General features: G+C 52.5%; 1 protein-coding gene across 5 annotated transcripts in view; it reads left to right on the forward strand.

The window, feature by feature from the left end:
• Nucleotides 1–25,754, forward strand: part of ZBTB16 (zinc finger and BTB domain containing 16) — a 196,091-nt gene that overhangs the window by 99,279 nt on the left and 71,058 nt on the right. For all 5 annotated transcript variants that reach the window (XM_045482871.1, XM_045482869.1, XM_045482868.1 and 2 more), the window contains one exon: nucleotides 1,763–1,860. In XM_045482871.1, the coding sequence (XP_045338827.1) occupies nucleotides 1,763–1,860 (98 nt within the window). The remainder of the gene's footprint in view (nucleotides 1–1,762; nucleotides 1,861–25,754) is intronic.

Genomic DNA, 25,754 nt, shown 5'->3' on the forward strand with positions numbered 1-25,754 from the left:
ATGACGGTGTGTGTGTGTGTGTGTGTGTGTGTGTGTGTGTGTGATTGAGAAATTATTTGTTGCTTTTGGCAAGGAAGTAAAGGGAAAGCGAGCAAACAAAACAGCCTGATTGAGAAAGAGTTCTGTGAAGGGGGCTGGGCGTGGACATGGCGTGCCATTCTCAAGCCGCTGTGGCCCATAGACTGTGGCACTCAGGAGGCTCGCCTGGGGGCCCGCGTGGTTTGGACTTACCGCTGAGTTCTTGTTAGGGGATTTGGAAGGTGGTGGCAGCAGGTGGCTCGGTGTAGTGGTCGTGATCTGGGCTCCGAGGCTCAGATCTGGGTGCTGCTGACTTGGGCGTGCAACACTTCCCCTCCACACCCGCGGTCTTGTGTGCACCAGCAGCTCTCCAGCCTTTTACCGTGATCCTAGCCCGTCACTGTCTGATTGCAATGGGTTGTCGACTCCAAGGGGACTTTGTATGCTCTCCTCTCTGCCCTACTGCCATCAGCTCGTGCCTCTGGCTGCCGTGCCCTGCTCTGTTCCGTAGGGCAAGAAGGCACAGAGATGGGGGCGGAGGTGGATCCCGGATGTGGCAGTGGCAAGTAAGGGCCTGAGAACAGGAGTGTGGGTGGGAAGAAAGTCAGTGTTCAGGCCAGATGGCCCACACGCCAGCCAGCAGCTCAGATCCTTGCCGGCCTACAGCACATAGACCTTCTTCCCACCGCTCAGCTCTTTGCTTACCCGCCTGCTCCCCTGCATCTTACCCGACTCGGCTGCCGGCCTCTGACAGAGCAGAGGGGCTTGGGGCGAAAGGTCCAGCTTGGGATCGGAGCTCTGTTGCAGGCTGGGCCTCTGGCCAGTTGTTACCGGGACCTCTGTCTTCTTGGGGTGGTCCTGTGTGTCAGGCCCGACTCACAGAATTGCAGTGTTGGTTAAATGAGATGAAGTGTGTGAAAGCACCTGGAAAACCAAATGTCTGTTACCATCCGCACCATTCTGCATTTGTAGGGTGATGTTACCCAGTTTCTTGAAATCTTCCTGTCAGGGCTCAACCTCTGGTCAAAACAGAAGGAAGACGTCTTCTAAGCTGGGCCTTAGGGGAAGGGCATGCGTGTTAGAGACACATACGTGCAGCTCTGAGAACATCTGGATGCCCCAAGAGAGAAGCGGCTTTATTGTGTCCATAAAGGCACCAATTCATTAATAAGCTTATTCGGAGCCTACTATGTGTCAGTCACTGTCGTGGGAGCTGGGGATGGGAGAGAGAAAGGGCACACGTGCTACCCCTTCGGAGTCTGACGGTGTCGTGGGGGAGCTCGGCACGTGCACAACTGCAGCTCAGTGGGGGACATGGCCTGCCCGAGGGGAGCAGAGGCCCGGTGGCCTCCGAGGACGCCCAGTGCTAGTTCGACAGTGAGCGTTATGTCTGACTGACTGTCCCGTGCTTCTTCCTTCTCACCCTGAAATCGGATCTGATTTCTTTCCCCCCTTGGTCTGCGTGCCAGTGGGTAAAGCAGTAGGAAGTGCCCTGTTCTCTAGCTCTTGGACAAGACCGGGAATAGATTCTTCCTTGGCAGTGGTCCCTGGGAAGAGGGGCGCGTTCGGCCATCTGAGCATGTGGGGATGTCTCCGTCAGTGCCCATCTGTAGCCCGCATGCCTTCCACCTCCCCTCCCTCCTGCCCACCTACTGGAGGGATGTCCGCAGAGCCCCCAGGTGAGGGTGGGCCTGCCTCCTGTCCAGCCAGAGCAGCCGCAACCTATTTTTTCCTCTCCCTACAGGAAGCTGCACAGTGGGATGAAGACGTACGGGTGTGAACTCTGCGGAAAGCGGTTCCTGGATAGTTTGCGACTAAGAATGCACTTACTGGCTCATTCAGGTAGGCGATGCTGCCCTGACTGGCCCATTTGAGCCCAGGCAATTGCCCCTGCCCTCGCTCAGAGCCCAGATGTCCCCACTGCCAGCCAGGGCTTGTGGTCCACCGTGTTTTGTGGATGCTGTCTCCAGGTTCATGGAGCAGAGAGTTCGTCCTGACGGTGTAACCGTCCACACAAACCCATCCTCGTGCTCTCTTGGGTTTCCTAGGGCTTTGTTAGTCCCCAGTCCCCTGTGTGTGATCTCCCTTCCAAAGCAGACGACAGTTGCATTAGCACAACAGCTGTGGCATTCGGTTCTCAGTGTCTCATGAATCTGACTGTTGGGGTCATGTTAATACGGGAGCCTTTAATTGAACAGGTTAGGAACACAGAGCTAGTTACCTCGTGCTGTCTTTTGCAAGGTAGTTTTACCCAGTTCCAGGGGGGTTGGCTGCGTGGCTGTGAGGGGTTTTGCCCATGTTTGGGGCAAAGCTGCTCTGTTCCCCGAAGCACGGGAAACGGAGTGGTACCTGACATGCAACGTGCCCAGCTCTCCTTGGCGGAGGGAAGGATACACCGGGTCTGATGGTGCTGCTCTGAGGCCAGCGGGGTGTCCGGATTCAGTTGCAGAGGCCTTCAGACTTCCCTGTCAGGGCCAGTGCTCTCTTCTTCTGATTCCCATGTCTTTCAACCTTAGGGTCACATTTTGGGGGAGAGGTGAGGCCATCTTCTTACTGTCACGTGTGGATGTCTTTGTCCCACACTGCGCCCAGCACTAGCCCTCCAGCATTTGTGAAGTGAGCACGGGCTTTGGGATTAGGCACACGTTCAAACCTCATCTGTAATATGTGCTTTGTGACCTGGGGTGGATCTGTCTTCTGAACCCCGTTTTGTGCATCTGTAAAGGGCAGGTGTTGCCTAACTTGTGTCCTTTTTTTTAAAGAAACTGTGGGACAGAATGTAGGTTGAAAGCATCTGTTGTACATGCCCTGGCGTATATGTGGTGTGTCGTAAATGGCGATTTTCCATTTCACCTTCCTTTTCCCCCACATTGCCCCTGGAGCATGTTCCCATCACCTTACCCCAGAAGCTTCTGGTCTGGCTGGCTGTTTGCAGTCTGCCTTCCCGTGGCTCGCACGGTCATGTCAGTGCTGTTTGGTGCTTTTTATGCTTCAGTCACCACAGTCTGGCTGCAGAGCCCGTGTGGCTCGGTGCTGCATGGGATGCTCTCTCCCTGGCCCTCACGGCCTCTCCTCAAGTGCCCCAACCCCTTCCAGATCCGGGCACTGTGCCACGCCAGGTGGCTGTCTGTCTCAGCACGCGCTCTCTGTCCGCACATCTTCGTGTGTTCCGCTCTTCTCCCGGCGGGGTCGCCCACCCTCACCCCTTGTTCCACTGAACCGTCCTCGTCCTGCCCACCCATCCCACATTGGCCTGGAGTCCTGAGTCCATATACCCTTGTGTCCAGCAGCTGCTCGGGACTCATGGACTCCTTTTGTCCTGTTTTTATAAATTGCACCCTGTATCTTTTCGCTTCCCTTCAGTTTGGTAGGTTGTTGAGGGTTCAGTGTGGGGTTTCAAAGCTGTCTGCCAACCGGCTTGGCCACCCCCCAAGTGCCAAGAGTGTGGGTCTTCTGTTTTATGTGCTTCCTGGTGCGGGCCCCTGTGTGGTCTCCAACAGTGAGGTGCTGGACACTTCCACGCGGGTAACACACTTTTCAGCCTGTGGTTAAAGCTTCCTCGCCCACTCCGGAACTTGGCCCAGCGAGCATCCTTCCTCCTTGCCCCTTCCTTGAGTCCAGCACGCTAGCCAGACCCGTCTGTTGGTTTGCTCCCTGTGCATACTGACACAGCTTGCTTTCTGGGCTCCGTGGCTTTGTTCACCCCTTTCCCTCTGCTTGAATAACCCTTCCCCGGCCTTGCCGGATCTTCTGAGGTCCCTTAGCCATGCCATCCTCCACACTTCCCCACCTTCATCCAGGAGCAGTCCTGCCTGCTTCTGGGTGTCCGCATTTCTTTATCTGAAGCTCTCCGGGCACAGTCTTTCTTCTTTGTGCTGTGGTTGTTTAGGGACCTGCCTTATCTCCCTCCCCTCCTTGGGAGTCCGGGGTAGAAATTTGGAAACCTACCTCCTGCCCACGTTATCATGGGCAAAAAACGTAAGCTTTCGGAGCCTCTGTATCCTCATCTGCAAGACGAGAGCGCTTGACTCTACCTTGGAGAAATTGTGAGGCTCACCTCAGACCCTGAGCACTAGGCCTGACCCGTGATAGGCTCTCTGTAAATGTAGTTTCCCTCTCCCTTTGTTCTTCTGCTGGGCTGTAAGCTACTGGGGATGGGGTGTCCCCGTTACGTACAGCACATTGCTAGGCACGTTATTGGAGTCAGTAGATGGTGGTCAGATGAGTGAGTGTGGCCTGGGAGGGCTAAGACTGTGTCAGGGGAGCTCCAGTCTCCTGCCGCCTCCCTCCTCCAAGACGAACGGTTTAGACTGTGACCCAGAGGTTCACTGGGGGGCAGCCGGGAGCCCACCGACCCGTATCGGCTTGAATGTGAGCAAGCTAGTCTCTGCAGCGTTGGTGGCTCTAGTGGGAGCGGCAGAGAGGAGAGGCACTGCTTATGCACTTGCTGGTGGGCCCAGAGCCCCCAGTTCAGACAATATGAGTGACTTTGCACCACCCTCTCCGGGGCCAGCCACCGCCTAGGGATGTGCTCTCCTGTCCTGCCTGAGATGCCACTTTGGGCTCCCATGGTCTCCTCCGGATGTCCTGGCAGCTTTGGGAGCTGGGTCCTGTCTCCCTAGGCTTTCTTCTCCATTCATATCTTACTCGACACAGAGTCTGATTGTGCAAAATGACTTGTCTCTCTGAAACCCACTTGCCAGTGTCCTTGGAAGAGAGGATTTGGTGGGGGGAGGGGGGGAGGGTCATAGTGCTTTCATTCACCTTTGCAGACAGCTCCTTGCCTGCTTCGATATTTCTGTTCTCTGCTGCTCCTTTCCGTGTCGTTCTCCCGCGTACCTGTCGCCCCTGTGTTGGGATGTCTTGAAAATAAAATAGCAACACGAGCTGAGAGGGAGGCTGGACCACTTCCTGAATCATTCACGCCCCCTGTGAAGCAGTGAAGGCCCCAGAGGAGGGGCGTGGAGGGCCGGGCAGCAGTGCTCCTGTCGGATTCTAGGGGCCGAGGGAGGTGGGGTTTTACACGTTCTGACTCCTCTCTCCGCTGCACGATCACAGAACTCTGTTGACGGTTTAGAGGACTCGAGATGTTTCTTGCTGCCGGGCTTTGCAGGCTCCCTGCTGGGAGCCGTCAGCAGGCTCGGGCCCCTGAGCGTGTGCCGTGCAGACCCACTTTACAGACCGTGCCCGAGGGTTGGGGCCGCACTGCAGAGCCTAGCAGAACAATAGATGCTCCAGGACCTGGGGGACCATTCCAAGGGGCAGGCCGCGGAGAAGCGAGTCTGGGATCTGGGTGCGGGTCCCGGTGCCCCCGCCTTCCCCTGAATGTGGTTGCTGCCCTCGGACCAGGCACATTCCTGCTGTTTTCTTGTGCTCGGCCGAGCTCGAACGGTGCTCCTCCTGGCTCACTTCCTGGCTGGGCGCGCTGGCTGCCCCCACCCCCTCTTGGCTAGCGTGGCCTGTGTTTGTTATTGTAGTTCTGGCACCCGGCCAGGCCTGGCTGCGAGCCAGCCTTGTGGGTACAGTGGGTACAGTGAGTGCTGAGCCAAGTTTGTCATCATATGCGATTAATTTTTTTTTTTTTTTTTCTAATCTGGTAGGGGTGGGGTGAAGGAGGACGCAAGACAGGAGCTGCTCCGATGCTTGAGAACAGGCCGCGCGGATTTCTGCGGAGATGTTATTTATGAAAGAACGGAACGCTCTGGCTTGCCCTTCCTTCTCGGCTCTTGGTCCTTCTCACGTTGTCTTCCTCTCCTCTGCATTTCCCTATCTGAGGAAATCAGCCTGTAGGAGACCGACAACATGAGGTTTTATTTTCAGTGACTGGAATACTAAATTTACACTCCTAAATCAGTTTTCATTGTGTTGAAATCGACAATTTGTTTAATTAGAAGTTTGCCCTGTAGGAGGCCCTTCTTGGAGACACTTCTTTCTTTCTCTTCCCCCCTCTCTCTCTTTCTCTCTCTCTCTCTCTCTTTTTTTTTCTTCCTTTTTTAAGACCCTAAATGGTAGTAGTGAATGTTCAGTTTAATTGAAGTTTTTATTTCTATTTGAGTGCGTTAACTAATCAAGTGTTTATGAGATATACCTGATGATAACGATAAGTTTAAATTAACAAATAACCTAACTCATTAACTAATGAGGATAGATCTGGCCACACCCTGCGTTCCCAGTGGTGCGTTTGGGATGGGGACGGTTTGGGGAAAAAAAACAAGGCCTGGTGGGAGGAGTGACCACCTTGGATGCTTTGCAAAGCTGCTCCTCCTGGGCTCGCTCTGACAGCTCCCTTCCCGCCCTTTGCTGCGGGGATCGGCGACCTGCTGTCTCCTTGCCACTCCTTGCTGTCACTGAAGAGGTGATTCCTGGCTCTGAGATGTGCACGCAGAGACCGCAGACCCAGGCGGTGGCTCGGGTTGGTTCTGGGATTTGCTGGTGTAAGGTTTCCCATTAGGTAGGATTTCCCACGGCTTGGCTGCAGTACTGGTGGATTGTAAGTGAGCACACCCAGAACTCCTTGCTCCTGTTTGTGACTTGACTGCAGGCTGTTGAGGGGTTTGCAGGTTTCTGTGGCCTGCCCCTGTCCTGGGAGTGTCATTCGTTTTTGCAGCCAGCGGACATTGACTAAGCACCACTGGAGAGAGCTTTACAGCATCCCTGCCCTCAAGGAGCTTACGCCCAGTAGGAGAGATGTTTGACTGAAATGACCAAAGAAGGTGTTGGACACAAAGAGTCAGGGAGAATTCTAGGAGGAACTTGCAGGAGGAGAGTGTCCTTTCCAGAGGGTGGTAGAACTTAAAATGACTGGTGGGAATAATGGAATTTTGAAAGGAACTGGTAGGGGAGACCCAAGCCACCACGATGACATGCAGTGTAGCCGGGATGTACAGGCTGTGTTGGGGTCGGGGGCGGTGTCGGGGGGGGGGGGAGAGGGCAGGCTTTGGAAGGGAAAGATGAGGTGAGATTGTGGGGGCCTTGAGTAGCAAAACAATGTGCACTTTACCTGCAGCACTGGAGAGCCACTGGAAGGTTGAATAAGGGAGTGACACTTTTTTTTTTTTTTTTCCTGGAAAGAAAGGACTGTGGGCTTTTTGATGTAGACTAGCCTGGAGTATAGGATTTATAAGACCCCTTGGAGAAATGGCAGGCCTGACAATCTTGGGGTGTGGTTGGAAGGTAGATAGGCCCGTGCCTCTAGTCCCGATTGAGGGTGGCCTTTCTTTGGGAGTCCAGTCCTGCCAGGGATCAGTAGGTCCCCTGTTCTCCATCCTCCTGCCCTTTTCTGGGCACCATGAGCCATGGCTGTTGAGAAATCTCCCCTGATACCAGTCTCTTCCCCGTCGTCGGAGCCACCGGGAAGGAATATGGTCTTTGGCTGATGGATTTTCTGATTCCAGCAGCAGCATGCATGGGGGTGGCCAGGGCATATCATCAGGGGCCTGGGTCATCCGTCTGGCAGAAAAAGGGCTGGAAGGGTTGGGACCAGAAACCAGATTGGTTCTCTCATGCTTTCCCATGTCCTGGTCCAATGGAAGGGGGAAAAAAATTACAGATGTCAAAGACCTGTGGATTGTACTTGTTCCTTTTTTTTTTCTTTTCAGAACACTGAGCTTTGGGGTTCAGGGTCTTCCCAGAGACAGGGCAAGTGGGGAGGGGGGAGCCTGGCGGCTGGATGGTTCCCTGTGGTGGCAACGTATGGTCCCCAGGCTGAGGATTGGAGAGGCGTCTTAGGGTTTAAGGGTGGCCTCTCAGGACTTGCTGTCTCTGTCACCTCTCTCTTGCCAGATAGGTATCTGCTAAGAGCAAGAGATTGGGTGTTATCCAGGCAGGTCTGAGCTGTGGTCCTCTCATCCCTTCTCTGCCTGCTCTCAAGTGAATGTCACGGTCTGTTCGTCAGAGTAGCTTTCTGCCACCGGGGTAAACCAGAAACTTCCTCAGGTCCTGTATCGCCCTCGGCACGCCTTCAGAAGCAGGCACCACGGAGGTTGGGGTTAAGAGCACAGAGAGGGTCAGACAGAAGAGGCTGCTCAGAAGCCCACTGTCTTCCCTTCGGTGGGTGGTGGTGACGGGGTGCAGAATGAGGGGAAGAGGGAAGAAAGCAGCCACTCTCCCCGGCTCTGTCTTGAACACACTGCGCTCCCTCTCTCTCTCTCTCTCTCTCTCCCCCCCCCCCCCCTGCTCTGAATTTGGCCTGCTTCCCGAACTTTTTCCCAGAGTGGTGTCGTCACTGGCCTGCCGGCAGGTCTGGATGTTCTGCCAGCATTCCAGAGAGTTTATGATCGCTTGCAGATGTGCCTCCAAGAACACACTGTACCCAAAGCAGAAATTAATGCAGGCTTGACTGCTGTCCAAGCCCATACACGGGAGAGAGGAAAAAGAAAACAAAAACTGTTTAATGCTGTTTATAAATTATACACTGGCTGATGAAAAATACATTTCTTCCCCCCCTCTGCCCCCTTCCTCACCGCCCCCCCCCACCCCCGCCCCTTCTCCCTCTTTGCCTCAAGAGCCTTAAACTGAGACCAGAAGAATATGGTTTTGCTTTTTAGCTCCTGTTTTGGCTAGGATCCGAAACCCAGCTGCTGATTCACAGCCAGAGTATTTTTCCCCTTTACCTGATGAAATATACTGATTTTTCCAGCCCAGATGGGGTGCTTTTGGATTTGTTGCCTCTGTTTTTTTTTTTTTTTTTTTTTTTTTTTTTTTTCTGGCTAGGGATTTTGTTTACAGCAAGTGACAGGTCCTGTAACAGCACTGGGTATGATGCTGGCCCCCGGGGCAGGTAAAGCCCCAGGTCTGTCCACCCTGGTGCTGCGGGGTATGTGTGCTCTGAAGATTGTACGTCAGGCCAGTCGAGCAGAGGAAGTTCGCTAAGTTCAATGCAGGTCATTGTATTAAACAGCGTTCCTCCACTTCTCTTGCCCCCGTGCACCTACAGCCCCTGGGTGAAGAAGGGTTCACATGTTCCTCCCCCCAAATACACACGTCTCTCTCTCCATATGGTGCCTTAGCAGGGGTTTGGGAAGCTCGTTGCCTCTACTCCTCTGGATCCCAGCCTCTCTCCCCCTACGCTCTGGTCCCCCGTCCCAATTTATTCTATAAATTCGCTTCCACATTATGTCTATCCATTTACATGGCTTTTGTGTTTTTTTAATACTGCTAATGTTTATCATTTGCCCAACAGGCTCGACAGATTTTGCTTCCTGTCGAGCACTGAGGCTTTAGAGCCCCCTCGTTGCTAAGTAGCAGTCTCCCTGTACTGTAATGGGCTGATTTTGTATTCCGTTCAGCGCGGTATCTTATTTTTGTATGCAAGACAAAGTGTTTTGATGGGGGACGATTGCGGCAGTGTCTGGAGGCTGTTTGGAGTTTTATGGGCTGTACAGTACACTGTGTGCTCTCCGAACAGAACACAGGCTGTTGAATTTTGGATTGGATTTGTCATTTTTCCCCCCTCAGAGAGGAGCTTGTCAGATAGAACATTACTTTAAGGGTGGAGGAAAGAAAGTAGAAATTATGTAATAACCTTCTCTCTCTTTCTCTGCGTCCCTCCCTCCCTCTCTCTCTCTCTCTCTGTGTGTGTGTTTATTTCTGATTTTTTCAACCCCAAAGTAGGGTGGTTTCTCCCCCCACGCACGCCCTCCCAACACCGTAAGATTTTGTAGAGCTGGGTGATGATATTCTTATGGGGAAATGAATGCCCCCAGGGACATGGATGCCAGGACATCTGTCTGTCTGCTGTTTATTCTTACATTCTCTCCTTTTCTCTCCCTGGCTCCTTCTGTCCTCCCTAAGTTCTGGGCTGTTTGGCTGGCCCTTGCTTTGGTATGAGGATGAGTAGATCATGGGGTTGTAGGTAGGGTAGGATGCTGGTGTAGGCTCCATCCCAAGGCAATGCCATTTTCCTAGTTCTAGGGCCCTTTCACCTGCCTTTTGCTTCCCAAACGCACCCCCTGCCAGGATTCTGGGGCGGTCGGTCATCCAGGGCTCTCCTAAGTGGCCCTCACATCCCACCCCCCCAGCTGCTATGCCTGGGCCCAGTTTGCGAGGTGGGGGGGGATGTCCTTCTTAGCGCCCTCTTCTGGGCTCTCTGTGGTGGCAGGAGGCTATTTTTCAGGGTGGCTCTTCTCTCCTTCCATTATTTCCCCCATCTCCTCTCACACCATCTCTTTGTCTCTGTCCTGGCATCCGCGTCGACCTCAGCCCTGTCCTGATGCTCTTCTGTATGTTCTTTCTCCTTTCTTAGATCTTCATCTGTCTTTGTCTCCGTCCGTCTTGGTTGATCTTCTGTCTCTCTCTCCTACTCCTCAAAGCTTTTTAGCTTGGAAGTTAGACGAGGTTGGGGTGGGGGACCAGAATGGCCCTCTGGCCCAGAAGGCCTGGGGAGGACTCCTGAGTGAGTGCCCGGAGAGTGCTCCCAGAGCCTGGACCCTTGTGTGCTCCTGCCCTTGCCTCTCGGGGACCAGCATGGACCTTCTCTGGCTTCGCTTCTGCTTTTCCTGGGTCCCTGGATGTGTCTTCAACCTGAGCCGAGCACGGACGCATGGATGCATGGGGTTAGGTTTTGCAAGGTCCGTATTGGACTTCGCTGCGGAAAAAGCCCATCTTGCTGCCGCTGTGCTCACCGAGGTCTGTACCAGCCACCTGAGTGCAGTGCCCGCTGGGCGCCATGTGGTTTGTGCATCCTCACGTGCCCATGACCTGGCATAGTGCCTGGCATATAGAAGCATTTTGATAAGGAATCGTGGAGTAAGTGAATCCCCAGTTACTACGGCGATCGTGTTCCTGGGGCAGACCTAGGTTTGCTGGGGCCTGAGGCTTACACAATTTGGGGAGCCATCTCTCGGGAGAAGATTATGAATTTTAAGTGTTAGAACACTTGCATCCGGAATGGGCTGGGGCAAGGGAGGGGCCTGTGACTTTTCAGCTTTATTTGAATGTATGTGCTGCTGTAAAGTGAGCACCCAGCTTTATTCACTTCAGGGAGAACTGGCTTCTTTGATCTGCTGTGAGCTGCTGGTGGAGGGTCCCACCGTGGGAGTGAGTGAGTAGCGAGATTCAAAGCTAAGGACAGGATCTGCTCAGTTCTGGGGTCCCCCGAAATGTGGCAGCTGTGGTCACAGGCCTCAGGTTTGTGTTTCACAAGGATGAGACAGCTCCTCCTACCTTTGGTAAACTGCCTCTGGTCACAGTGGACCTAGAAGCTTCTTTGTATTTCACGCTCTCTTCTCCCTGAGGCTGGTTGGTGGGGACAGACACTGTGTCCCACTCACCCAGTGCCACCAGGGAGATCAGTATGCATGGTAGCATCCTGGCCTCCAAGCCAACCTTCAGTGACTGTCCGTGAAATGACATGACAACAGCCCTTTTCCTCGGTGCCTGGTCTGCTTCGGTGTCTGTTCTCCTGCCAGGCAGAGCACTGGTTCTCTTATGGGTGTGTGTGTGTGTGTGTGTGTGTGTTGTTTGTCTTGGAAGGGGTCATGAGGGTGATGGGCCCTGGAGGTGATGGCAAGTGTACATAAAGGTCTGGGAGTCCATTCGTTGGAACTTCCAGACACCCCAGTTAATTATGGCCCTGGAGAAAGCATAGTTGGTCGGTTCTTTGGGAAGAACACTATTTACTCCATGGAGGCTATGCAAAAGCTACAGTTAGGTTCCCAGAAATGAGGGGCAGCTGTGTGTGTGTGTGTGTGTGTGTGTGTGTGTGTGCGCGCGCGCGCGTGTGTGCGTGCATGCGTCCATGTGCATGTATGAGAAAAAAAGAGATGGAGAAGAAACGTTTACATGAAATACTCAAAATTGTTCCTTTGCTGTAATGGCCCCGCACAGACCATTACCTTGCAGATTTAAAAACTAAATGAGCTCATCATATCTAGTGACTTCCACCGACATTCATGCTTGATTGCAAAGCCTGCGTTACCTTTGAATTTCAACTTCATTGTTTGTTATGAATTCCTGCATGTGGGCGGTGTGTTTCCCCCTCTTGGATTCAACCAGGAGCATGATTTGATTTTGTGTGGTGGACGCGGGAATGTTTCTCAACAGGACCCCACTGAAGAACCTTTTCATTTAAAAAAAAAAAAAAAAAGCCTCGTGACCTCTAGGGCTGAATCTGGAGTTTCTGAGGAATCCAGTGTGCTGAGGCGGGACGTGGGTTGACTTTGGAGGGGGCTGACGTTTTGCATTTTTTAATCTAATAATTTGAGTTTCATGTGAATGATTCTGCGTGCCGTGCGATACTCTGCATTTTCTTAACTGTCTCTTCCACTTTGGGTAAAGGAAAGGAGGGAAGAAGTACCAGCAGCAGCATTCTGTGGGCAGAGGAAGAAAACAAGAGAATGGGGCAGAGAACGGGCTAAATTTAAAATTGTAATTGGCTGACTTCCACTGGCTTGCGGGTGTTTTAATGACTCATAATAACTTCATTTAAAACCAGCTGAGCAGAAAATAGATTGGAGAGGAGCCTCGGGCCATTATGGATTTGTTTTTTTTGACAAGCTCGGTTTTGAGCAGCCAGGAAGGCTCTCAGAGAGGGCTTGGCTGTGTTCTCTCTCTCTCTCTCTCTCTCTCTGTCTCTCTCTCTCCCTCTCTCCCTCTCTCTGGGCTGGTGGTCTGCCCAGGAGAGATTGTATAGAAACCAGGGCTGTTTTTTTTTTCACCCCCCACTTTTTTTTTAAGCTGATTAAAAATAGATGCCTTGAGGTATTATTTTAGCATCAGTAGGATTTTTTTTTTTTTTTTTACTTTTGATGTGGTAAATGGAACATAAATAAAATTGTTTTTGAAATTACTGAATTAATTAGGTAGTAAAGCAACTACAATGCATAAATTTCTTTGCTGGTCTCCCTGATCCATATTTGGGGGGGGGGCATCCCCCTCTTTTCCCCCATCCCCTCCTTCTCTCCCCCACCCCCATCCAGCCCCACCTCCCACCGGCCCGGTGTGGACCCTCCCTTTGAGTGGCAAGCTGCTTTTATCATCCTGGCAACAGCTAAATGATTTTTTTTTAAAAAAGATCTGTAGGATTTTGACACGGTTAGTTCTGTCCAGCTACCCAGTCAGCTCGAGGAAGCACGAGTTTTGGGAATTGCCAGAAAAGGCTCTAACCTGCCTCTAGTCCTTTTAAATAGATCCTGCCGGTTTCCCGTGCTAGGAATGGTGCCAGCCGGCGAATGCTCCATTTCTCTTCTATTTTCAAAGTCAGCCGGCTCAGCCATAGGATGTGTCTGTCTGGGCAGGACAAGAGGCACCCCCCCCCCATCTGATTGCTCATAGCCATTTATCTACCCCCTCTTATGGCACCTGTCACCTTCTTTGTGTCAGGGCTATTTATTTGCTTGTCCTTTTTTGCCTGCTAGACTCTGAGCTTCTCACAACATGTGATTTATTTCCATGTCCCCCGTACTACCTAGCAGAGTAACCTGCATTGTGGTTATAACTCAGCCGTTTTTTGAATAAACTAACGGGTGAGTGGGTGAGTGGGTGGATAGGCGTCTGGGAGGGAATGGCCCGGAAAGCCCCTCCTTCTTCCCTCCAGGCCTGGGACTCAGCAGTCTGGATGACAAGACCAGGAATGGAAGACCTTATTGGTAGCCTGCCCCGTTGCGTCCCCACGGTCAAACACCGTAATGGGCTCTCAGTAAATACCTGTTCGATAAATGAATGGCTCAGGGCGGTAGGGACGAGGGCAGGGGAGAACAGGCACTTTATATGTATTGAATGTCTACTGTGTTCCAGGCACGGTGCTTGGCACTCTGTATGTCTGAACCCAGGTGTCCCATGTTGACTTTGGAGGGTAGATATGTGATTCCATTTTGCAGGTGAGGACGTGAAGGCTTACAAAGAGCCGAAGTCACTTGCGGGAGGTGGCAGAACTGGGTTGGGAGCCAGGGCCGTCTGCCCCCGACACTCCTGCTTTTCCTGTATACCATTCTGCTGTACCTGTTCCAGCTTTCTGTCCTGTTTGTGGGGACAGCCATATCTCAAGAGACTGTGGAGCTGAGCTGGGGAGAACCTGGAAGGCCCTGTCCCTAGGGATTCCTCCCCCTCCCCCAACTGCCTCATAGGGCTGGGGGCAGGGTCGTTCCGTGAGCACTGCTACAGGCCCCGTGGGTCGGTGTTCGGCCCTCCCACCCAGGCGAGAGCTTCCTCCTGTTATTTTCCCAACACTGCCCCACGCAGAGAAGAGGGACAGGACCAAAGAGCTGCCCGTGGCTCCTCTGCTGGGAGCCGTGCTCCTGGGAGAGGCCCTCTGGGATGATGAGTCAGGAGTGAAAGGGTCAGCGGACCGGTGCCGCATCCCAGAAATGTCAGAGCTGTGACTACTTGGGCTGCCCTCAGCCCCCACAGACTTCCAGTGTCTTGCATTGGGCCCGGTCAGGGAGACTGTGGCCTCCCTCACCTTTCAGATTCTGTCTAGTGTAACTGGACCACTTGGCATGAAGCTCCTTGTATCTTTTCTCCAACACCCTCATCTTCCCTAGCACGACTGTGGATGCCGGGGCCTTCTCCGGGGACCACAGGGTCAACCAGATGGGAGCCAGGTGCTGATGAAGGCTGGGCAGCAGAGAAGCCCCTGCGACGATTCTGGGTTCTTTTGGGTGGAAGTCATTCATGAATGGGTTCATTACATAGCAGTTAGCCGCCGAAGGCCCGTGGCACGCGGACCACGTTGGAAGAGGCAGAGGGGCTGAAGCCAGGGTTCCTGCAGGGGCTGTCAGTCTGGCTGAGCGGACGAGGTGAGCCCTTGGCAGGCCTGGGTGTGCTCATCGTCCCCACAAGGGGACAGACAAGAGGGAGAAACTCCCAAAGACCAGGGTGATGAGGAATGGCTTCAGGAGGGAGGGCTGTGGGATTTCGAGCGCTTGCTGGAATTGTCCAGATGGCGCTTCGTGGTGGGTGAGGGGCCTGTGTTTCTGGGCAAGACAAAGCAAGAACTTCTGTGAGTCACAGTCAGCCAGGCAGGGGTGCCTCTCCCTCCTCCTTCTCCTCCTCCTCCTCCTCTTCTTCCTCCCCTTCTTCCTCCTCTGTCCACATGGTCTTGAGCAGGTTTAGAGTTTCTGGTACTTGAGAATCCTCAGAGTTCTAAGGATGTTACGACTGTCCTTGGCCTGCAGGTTGAGAAATCTTGCATTGAAAATGATAAGCTGGCACATCAGGTGTTCCTGCCATGTTGAGGTACCCACAAAACAAACACAGATGTGCAAATGAGCTTCAGATCGGACACAGATCCACAGTATTCTGTATTTCTCACCAAGTCTAGCGGAACCCCAAGCTAGGCTGTGAGTGTCCGGGGCTCCACCAAGCCCAGGTTGAGAACACATAGCAGCCCAGAAGGGCTGGGCTTTCATCAGAAGCTTGCCTGCCCTGGAGGGAAGTGGAGGAACATGGAGGGCCAGCGCCCCAGCCCTCTGTACCTTGTGTGAAGGTGGAGGGGGTTCTCCCCGTAGATGGGAAACCAGTGGGAGAGAGAGAGAGGTGGGTGCTCTGTATTTAGGTTCTCCTTTCTTTGGAACCTCTCCAGGATTCAACCTGGCAGAGAGGTTTCTTCTAGGCCTTTCTCCTGTAGTTAACATGTTCCCTCCTCCTTCCCCTCCCCCCACCCCGAACCATGCCATTATGATCGAAAGTCTTTCACTTGCTAGGAAAAGGAGGGGGGGCGGGAAGTAAGTTCTAAACTTTCCATTAAGTAGTTGGGATAAGATGTCTTCTGGGGTAGTTGGATTAAACCCCGGCAGTTCTCTCAGTGACTATTAGAAGCTAATTGAGCACCAGGAGCTCATTGGTGGCTGCAATGAGCATTTTGTTGGGGTAATTATGCAAGGCCACAGTCGTTCTCCGTAACAAGGTAACTCCAGGTAAGGAGAGAACTCCCTGAAACTTTAGATTTGCTGGAGTCTTCCTCATTTGCCTTCACTAACATAAGCCAAGGACAGACAAAGGCCCAAAGACCAGATCTTTGAGGAGGCTGCTATCCATTCGGGATTTCTGCCTGCATGGCCTGGATCTCATGGTCCCTTTGTCATGGCCTGATGGGAACAAGCCAGTACATGGGGGACAGCCCTGCTGGGCCAGTTTTGCATCGATTGAGATATTGGGGGTCTAGAGTCAGACGCTCTGAAATATAGTAAGGGACAGATGGTAGGCTTTGGAAGTCTGGGAACAGCTGACCAGATGCAAGGGAGTCACAGGCCAGTGTCTTTATCAGTGACCTGTGTTCTGAGAACAAGGCCTGACTGCAAGTAAGAATCCCTGAATCTCTCTCTCTCTCTTTCTTTCTCTCTCTCTCTCTCTCTCTCTCTCTCTCTCTGTGTCATGGGTGGGTGAGGTGTGGGCCTGCATAAATGAGGCCAATACAGCAACTCCTGGGGGTCTTTCTTATTCCAGAGGATTCTTTATGATGGAATGCTCCTACATAGGCCGCCTTCCCAGCACCCAGAACCTTCATCAGGAGGTAGGAGCCCGAAGCTGCCATCCAGAAGTCCTGGGCTAAGTGGGTCAGGAGTGGGACCTCTCAGTGCCCTTTGACAGGGGTGCTGGGGCCTGGCCAAGCTGAATGTGTCCTCTGGGTGGCCCTGCTGAGCCTCTGGCCTGCTGCTTCCATTAGCACGGAATCATGCCCCTCAGAGGACAGCGTGTAACCATGCTTCCTGGGGCGGGGGGACAGGAAGAGTTGCTGTCACCAGAGTACTCCATCTTTCTGACACACGGGCCCCGTATGGCTTTCTTCCCTCACTCCTGAGCCCCAAACAGCCTAGAAATCTACTCTGGAACATCCTCAGGACTGGTTTTTGAAAACTATATGTATATAAATATATACTTAATTTAAACAAATCTACAGATATTCTGTTTTCTTCTATTCTCCATCTCCTCTGTTAGTTTTCAAAGGCTCTGCCTGCCCTGTCTCTGGCCCGGATCACCTTCTTCCTCTATCTCACAGCTATAAAAGCTGGTCACAGGCAGAGGCTGGCTGCAGCCAGGCAGGAATGTGGTATTTGGTTAAATTGTAAAATTAGCTAGGGAAGTTAATGAGGCATCCCGCCTCTGCCTTCTGAAGAGCAAGAAGTTTATAAAGGGGCTCTGAGCACCTTGCCTATGAAGGGGAGAGAGGGAGGAAGGGAGGAAGGAGGGGCTGGCTGGGAAGGCAGAAGAGCCTCCTCAGGTGAGTTTGCAGGCCTAGGACCCAGCTTGGAGGGTCCTGAGAGGTCGTGTGGCCCCTCAGAGCTTCTGCTTTTGAGACAGCTTCCGTCAGCCAGTTTGAGTCCACGGAGTTCCTTACCACGCCTTGTCCACGGACCTCCTGAGGTCGCACGCAACCGGCTGTGACTATCCTTTCTGGCGTCAAATTCCCTTTTTGTCGTGTGCAAGGCTGCAGAGACCAGGACTGAACCCTTTGACTCAGGAGGTGCCCACAGCAGAATGGAGACGATCAGAGACCGTGACAGTGGCATCTAACATTTACTCAGGGCCGACAGGGGCCAAGCATTTCACCTCAGGATCTCCCTCCCTCCCTACCAGCCCCCTCTGAGGTCGGTACCGTTAGGATTCCATTTGATGACGAGGACACGGAGTTGACTTGCTCAAGAGCACCCCTCGATTAAGAGGCCGAGTTGGGCTGTAAACACAGGCTGGCCTGCCCCCATAGCCACACGTCTTAACCTCTGAGGCCAAGGTGTTGGTGTTCCTTTTCCAGGCAGTCCACCTCCCCCCAGCCCCTACTTCGCAAGGGACAGATTGTGCGCTGGCGAACGTCACCCCAAAGCTTTGGAAACCACGGTCTCAAAGGTGTGTGCGGAAGGTTGCCAGCAGTCTGTTTTCTGCGCGCACCGAATTCTCAGGTCCTCTAATTACACCAAACAGACCTGCCTGTTTTCCAGCAGCAGTCCGAGGTCAACTTAGTGGTCCGATTCGCCTTAATAACGCTCGACACGGGAAGGAGCCAGCCCACCTGCATCTTTTGTGTGAGGTCAGCCAGAAGAGGCGAGCTGCGTTTTGTTGTTTGGGGTCAGGCGGGGGTGGGGTGGGGTGGTGGTTCATGCTAAGAAGGGGCACGAAAGTGTGACAGGCCATATTTCTGTTTGGAAAAGTGTGGAGTCTGAAGGCTTCTGAATTTTGAGCCTGCAGACGTCAGTGCCGGAATTGTAATGTAACACCTCAATTATGGTGCAGGGGGTAAGAAAGAAAGACTCGGAAACCTGCAAGCTTCTTTAGATCCACAGCCTGGGCCTCAATTACGGGTTCAGAAACACCAAAGGCAAGCCAATGAGTGTCATTTTTAACCAGTTTGAACATTTTACTACTTCCTAACATCAGAAGCACCCGGGCTGGAGAGCCAGCTTCTTGTCCTCAATAAAGTGATTAAGCCGAATGGGTGTTGGGGGGTATTATTAGGCTGAGAAGGGCTAAAAATAGAAATGCTCTGTTTTCTGAAAGCCACAGCAGGCCCTGGAGAGCCTGGCAGCCACGACGTGCCACCGAGGGGCCTGCAGAAGGGGGAGGGAGGGTGGCAGTCCCCTGGGCTCGGCCTGAGATGGGGCAGTGGGTGTTGTGACGGTCGAGCCAGGTGACGGGCCTCCTTCCCAGCTGTCATCAGGAAGAGAGTAACAGTGGGAGCTGTGCATTGGTTGTTTCTGCCTTGGTCTTTGCTGGTGTGTGTGTGTGTGTGTGTGTGTGTGTGTGTGTGTGTGTGTGTGACTGTGAATGAATTTATAGCAACTGATAACTCTGGAGTCTAGAATGGACACCTCAGCCTAAAATTTACATATTTAGCCCCAAATGAATTGGATTTATTTGCTGTTCTTGGGGGAAGGGGTCCCCTTTGGGCAGTGAATAAAGGGCAGGTTATAAGGGGCACTTGCAAAGAGGGTGGGGAAAGGGGGAGACCCTTGGAGCCAAGAGTGAGCATCTGTTCTGTAAAGCCTTGCCTAGCTGGCTAGGCTGCCCAGGAAGGGGGGGTGGGGGATGGAGAGCCTTTTTGGTTAAGTGAAGGTCAACCAAGAAAAACTTGGTCTATTTTAGTCTCTGTAGTTTGCTGTCATTCATCAGTGTGAGAGTCCATTTTTCTACTTGGAAGACAATTGATTTTTTTGTTTTGTTTTTTAAAGTTCATTTATTTTGAGAGAGAAAGAGTGCGCAAGCAGGGGAGGGGCAGAGAGAGGGAGAGAGAGAATCCCAAGCCTGCCGTGGGGCTTGATCTCACAGACTGTGAGATCAGGAACTGAGCTGAGATCAACAGTTGGACACTTAACTGACTGAGCCCCCCAGGTGCCCCTGCTGTTTTTTTATGATAGACTATCTTGTTTGCTTAGAAATCAAATGGAGAATGCCAACGAACATCAGTCTGGAGGGATATTTCTAATTGGGGTTTTATTGTAAGTCATTCCTGAGGGTCAGTTGTACCTTTTCTCCTGTAGAGCCCTACAAGTTTTCATGGCCTTGACCTCGTCCCTCTCCGTACCAGCATCAGGTGGCAGGGTGGGGCTGTTTTACAGATGGAGAAACTGTGGCCAGGTAATCAGGCTTCTAAAATATACCCACGTGCTCACCAGAGCCAGATCTAGACCCTGGTGCTTCTGGCTCCCCGTCCGATGGACCGTAATGGCACATCTCTGCACCAAGAAGGAGTTGTTAGCAGGGCAAATGCTCAGTGGAGAGCATTTGACTGCAGGAGGATGGCCTCGGAGCTTGTGGGAAAGACCCCGCCAGCTCCAGGGTGTGGAGGATGACAGAGGACTGGAGCTCCTTCCTTTGGGATCTTTTTCTCCTGCCCTTAATATGAACACTTTAGTCTTTAACCCTTGATATTGTCAAAGCCCTCTAGTTAGGTGGGCTGTCCGTGCTGCCACCCCGATTTTGTTTCTTTTTCTTTGATGCTCACTGGCTGTGAGACCTTGGCTAAGCAAACTAAGCTTTTCTTCTCTTTTTTTTTTTTTTTAAGTTTATTTCTTTATTTTGAGAAAGAGAACATGGGGGGTGGGGGCAGAGAGAGAGGGAGAGAGAGAGAATTCCAAGCAGGCTTTGCACTGCCAGAGCAGAGCCTGACCCAGGGGTTGAACCCACGAACCTGCAAGATCATGACCTGAGCCAAAGCCAAGAGTGGATGCTCAACTGACTGAGCCCTGCAGGCGCCCTCTGAACTCAGTTTTTCATACTTCAGTTTTCACGTCTATAAAACAGGGATAATCTTAGAACTGATGGGAGACTTGAATAGTATGTGGCACGTTAAGCAGTTAGTATGGTGCTTATTCCACAATGTTCGATTGATGTCAGTTCCTTGTATTCTTGTTGTTCCCGTCAGTGCTACAGCATTATTACTCCTCCCTGCAGGGCAGCCCTTGTGGGACCCCTAGGGCCCCTGGAGGGGAAGGGCTGGGGAGCTGTCGCCCAGAGCCAGTTCTGTTGCGAGGCGCCTTCATGTGCATCTCGCCTCACTTAAACCTCCCGACTCCCTGTGGTCCCATTTCTGAGTGAGTGGTGCCCTCTGGAGTTGTGTGGCCTCGAGGTCCTGCTTACAGGGTGGGAGGGGTGCATCAGTACCTCCCTGGCAGGTGAGGACACCGTGGCTCCCACAGGTTAGCGGGAGGACCAGAATGCAGTTGGGGCCAGGGGATGCCGCCTTGGCTTCCCTCTGAAGGGAACTCGAGTGAGTGTTTAATCAGAGTGAGTGTCAGGGAATGTTGGGAGCCGGGGTGGTGGCAGACCTCCACTTGAAATTTTGTGGGCAGACAGGGCTTTGATCTTGGCCATTGCCCTTGGAGTGGCCTGGTTTTGCTTTTCTCCATTGTCCAGACAGTCCTCCTGACTCTTTCCCCAGGAGGCGTAGCGAGGGAGGGGCCCCATGCCAGATTTTGGGTGAAGGCCTGTGACAGGGGACTCTGAAGGTGCTTCAGCAGAAAGGAGCAGGGTAATTGAGGTTGAGAGGAGGAGGCCAGAGGGTCAGGCAACCGACAGAGCTTTGAAGCTGCTGGATGCCGGTAGCAACCCGACTTTACATTCTGAACCTCTCACCTGACAACACCCAAGTTAGGGCCGGGCGGGGGGAAGGCAGTTGTTGGTATCCACAGGTTGAGGGAATATCCCATAAAATCATGGCAGAAATCCCCACTGACCTTTTTACCTAGTCTCTCACAAATGCCAAGACTGTGGTGTTATCTTTCTTAAACAAAAAGCCGAGCACCTGAAAGCCTTGGTGTTCCCTGGGACCCAGGGGTCAGCCTTCCCCTTGGCCTCATTGGCTCGGCCCGGCTCCGTCTGGCTAATGATTCTCCCGCTGTCTGGACTGTCTGTTCCACTCTGCCTCCCTGATAGAGCAAGGTATTTCCTTGACAAGGAATCCCCCGACTGAACCGGAGAACCCAGCCCCAGCTCGGTTTAGCCAGCACCTCCCCGTTGCGAAGGGTTGTAAGCATCGGAGCTTGCTTTTACAGCCACCGCGCGCTCTCTTTGCCCTGTGCTTCCAGATTCTTCTCCCACAACAGCCGTTCATCTTTTCTTCACCCTTAGAGGTGTCCCAATTTAAAACTCGTCATTTACAGATGGAGAGATTAAGTGGCTCCCCCAGGGCTATACATCTCAGGCAGGGGGCAGTTGGGGCTCTGAATCCATTTCTCATTGTGGCGCTTCAAGAGAGCTGGGGTGCTCTTGGCCAGCAGGGCCCCCCTTGAGCCCGTTATCCACCTGCCTCATCCAAGGATGCCCCTCTGTCGTCCCAAACATGGGAGTACCATGTGTGGGAGATCCCCAGGGAATGCAAGGTGTCCTCTCTCCTAGGGCATTCATTGTAGGCAGACCTTCCCCCAGGAACTGTGGGGCTGGAATATTATGGGCTGGAGTTCTAGAAGGCTCAGGCCAGGGGCTGGCCTTCTAGAGCTCCACAACTTGATAAAGTGGAACTTTATCCATAACTATTCAGGCACCTGCTGCGTACCACGTATTTCATAGGGCTAATAGCCCCATTTTATTTTATTTTATTTATTTATTTTTTAATGTTGATTTTTGAGAGAGAGAGAGAGAGAGAGACAGAGAGAAAGAGACAGAGACAGAGACAGAGCATGAGCAGCGGAGGGACGGAGAGAGAGGGAGAGACAGAATCCAAAGCAGACTCCAGGCTCTGAGGTGTCAGCACAGAGCCTAATGTGGGACTTGAACCCACAAACCATGGGATTATGACTTGAGCTGAAGTCAGACACTTAACCAACTGAGCCACCCAGATGCCCCAATAATCCCATCTTAAAGTGGGAAGCAGGGTACAGAGTTGGTCCCGGGACCCTATCGCCAGCGAGGAGAACTCCACAGCAGGTCTGGCCACTCGCTGCCGGGGGCTTCACCTCGGGGAGCTGTCTGGTTGGCATAGCATGTCTGGAAGAAGTCCATTCTGTCAGAGCGGGGGCTGACATTCTCATAACAAGAGGGGCTTTTGTGTCATTGCATCGATCACCACCATACCTTGATTAGCCAGTCATGGAAGTTGCCTGGGGAAGAAATGGGTTAAAGGCAGCACTAAGGGGAACCCCCAAATCAATACTCCTACTTAGACTTCAGGAGAGTTGCGTGTTGTTTTCACAGTGACAGGTTTATCCTCCTACTTGTATTTGATTTAAAATAATTCACCTTAGGGGCGCCTGGGTGGCGCAGTCGGTTAAGCGTCCGACTTCAGCCAGGTCACGATCTCGCGGTCCGTGAGTTCGAGCCCCGCGTCAGGCTCTGGGCTGATGGCTCAGAGCCTGGAGCCTGTTTCCGATTCTGTGTCTCCCTCTCTCTCTGCCCCTCCCCCGTTCATGCTCTGTCTCTCTCTGTCCCAAAAATAAATAAACGTTGGAAAAAAAAAAAAAAAAGAAAAAAAAAAAAGAAAAAAAAATAAAACAATTCACCTTAAATAGGTTTGCACTCATTCCAGTAGGAGGATGATAGTCAAAACTTGGCCATGAGTATTGAGGGCTGACTGGAAAGGTGCCATTTCTTTGACCTTCTCCCAGGGAGGTGTGGTTGGGCCCTGCCTTCATTTCCACATTGTTGGTTTGTAGAGGGGATTGTTGGACATGCACAATCGACAGTGCCCACTGCCTTCTTTTATCTTCCTCTTCCCAGAGAAAGTCTGATTAAGACTTGTCCAGAGTAGGAGCTTTTTCTCCCTTTGTTAAGGTAATTTTTTTTAATTTCAAAAACATGGTTTTTGAGAGAGAAAGCAAGTGCATGAGCAAGAGAGGAGCAGGGGGAGAGGGAGAGAGAAGGACACCCAGCGTGGAGCCCACCGGAGGCTCAGTCTCACAACCATGAAATCGTGACCTGAGCTGAAGTCAAGGGTCGGACACTTAACCTACTGAGCCACCCATGTGCCCCCTCCCTTTTTTTGTTCTTTGTATTTTGGCTCGGGGGCCTAAGAATACTTTGAATGTTATGATATGTTTAGTGCATACATCGGATGTGTGCCTGGAGCCCACACATTGACAGTGGGGGAGAAAGTCATGGCAGTAGTGAGGATGTTAATGACAGCTCACATTGATTGAGCAGCTCCTGTGGGTCAGGCGTGGTGTTGCAGACTTTACATACACTGTTTAAATTACTTGTCACTCAACCCTGTGAGGCGGCTGATCTGTGCCTGTTTTGTAGGTGAAGAAATGGGCACAGAGAGGAGCATCAGCTTGCCCAGGGTGGTGGCTAGAAGTGATAGAACCAGGACTTGCTCCTGGTTTGCTTGACCCCCAAGCAAGGGTTCTTAACTTGTCTGGGGCACAGCTGTATACTGAGCAGACGTGCTTGTACTGGCTAGGGGCTGTGTTACTAAGCCTGTTGGGTTCCTGCTGGTGCTGAAAGTGGTGACAGAGGAGCAGGGCCCTCTGAGAACTGAGTCGCAGGGATAAGGGACAAAGTAGACCTATTCTCTGTGTGGGACATGAGCTCAGGACCGACCGTAGGATCCTGGTGACAGCCAAGGGCACCAGCGCACCATGGGGACCTCCTGATAGCATGAGGTTTATGGGGTAGGGTAAGAAATGCTCTCTCAGGGGCGCCTGGGTGGCGCAGTCGGTTAAGCGTCCGACTTCAGCCAGGTCACGATCTCGCGGTCCGTGAGTTCGAGCCCCGCGTCAGGCTCTGGGCTGATGGCTCAGAGCCTGGAGCCTGTTTCCGATTCTGTGTCTCCCTCTCTCTCTGCCCCTCCCCCGTTCATGCTCTGTCTCTCTCTGTCCCAAAAATAAATAAACGTTGAAAAAAAAAAAAAAAGAAATGCTCTCTCAGACTAGAGAGGCCTCATCATTTCCTTTTGACCCGTTCCACAGTCTCCTCTGAGTGGACATTTAGTCACATGTGGGGGGGCCAGCCGTGGAGCATGTTATTGATGGGGAAATTGACTTCTAGGGATCTGAACACCTGTCCGTTGTGGGCCCCGATTATTCTCCATCTCCGTTGCACAGGTTGCACACTGCCTGGTGGCTTCCTCAGTCCTGCCTTTGATTGGGGCCCGCACTCGTAGTCCATTCACCCCGCTGTCCTGTAGCGGATGCCCTTCTCCCACCTCCTTGTCGGGTAGACCAGCCCTCGGACCATATCCCGAGCCAGTCGGTAGGGGCTGGACGTCTTCTGATCAGTCCACATCTGCCCCCCACTGCTTCCCCTTTCCCCTCTTGCCCGAATGAGTGCCCCTTACAGAGATTCTGGTTCTGGATCAGTTTTTGTTTTGTTGATAAAGGAGAAATGGTGAGCGAGAAAGAGAGCAGGCAAGCTCGCCTTCCAGCTCCTCTCGGGGAGAGAACTCATCTCCCTGAGCAAAAGAACACGCAGTGCTGGCCTTTGGAATTGGCAGCCAGAGTACTGTTCTCTGTCTGATAAGAGGTACTGTAAATAAAACTGTCCACCATGGCCCGCTGTAAAATGCCCCGTGTCTGTACTCATTGTTCTGACAGCTTATGCTTTTTTTGGGTCTGCTGTTTTGGTACACTCTGTACTTCCTTATGTAAGCAGGCATGCATATCTCATCAGAACATTCAAGATGTTTATTTTAAAATCTCAAGGAATTAAAAGAAAAAGGACACACTACTCAACGTTAGATGCTGGCAAATGTTAAGTGTTTTTTCAGCGGTTTCCCCCACCCCCTCCCCGCCTTCTTATTAGCATGGAGGGGTGGGGGGGGGAGAGAGGGAGGGATTTTGAATTTTTTTTTCTTCTTTCATTGGCTTCTGCCGTATTGACTTCAGAGAGACACCAGCCCACATCTGACTGTGCTCAGCATTGTTTCTCTACCCTCCTTCCTGGATGCTTGGGACCCCCAACCCTGTTTCTGGTTGGGAAGGGGGGGTGGCGTCCAAGGTGGTGGTGGGGGGAGGACAGCTGTGGGGAGCCTGTCGAGCGAGCTTCTGCGGGATTTCTGCGCTGTTGTCATTGGAATGCTAGGCGTTTATAGAAAGCTTTGTGGTTTTGAAAGTGCTTTCCTGGCCGTGTCTCCTTCGATTCCTTCGAGTCGGGATGATCCGTAGCACTGAGTGAAAGTGGCCCCGACACAGGGACGCCTTAGACCATCTCCAGCCTCCTTGAGGGCCGTGGTGACTGCCTCCTTTCTTTTCACCAGCCTGAACCTGCTTTGAACCCTCCTCCTTCCAATAGCCCCGGTCTGACCTCCTGGAGGTGTCGAGAAGTCAGGGAGAGCTGGGACAGGGCAGGAGTCTGGGATATTCTGAGTGGTCAGGTACTCTTGCTCCCCCAGTATAACACATAAGGCACTCTTGAGCCCTCACCTGCAGGATCCC

The sequence above is a fragment of the Leopardus geoffroyi genome, chromosome D1, assembly GCF_018350155.1.
Source record: "Leopardus geoffroyi isolate Oge1 chromosome D1, O.geoffroyi_Oge1_pat1.0, whole genome shotgun sequence".
NCBI lineage: Eukaryota > Metazoa > Chordata > Mammalia > Carnivora > Felidae > Leopardus > Leopardus geoffroyi.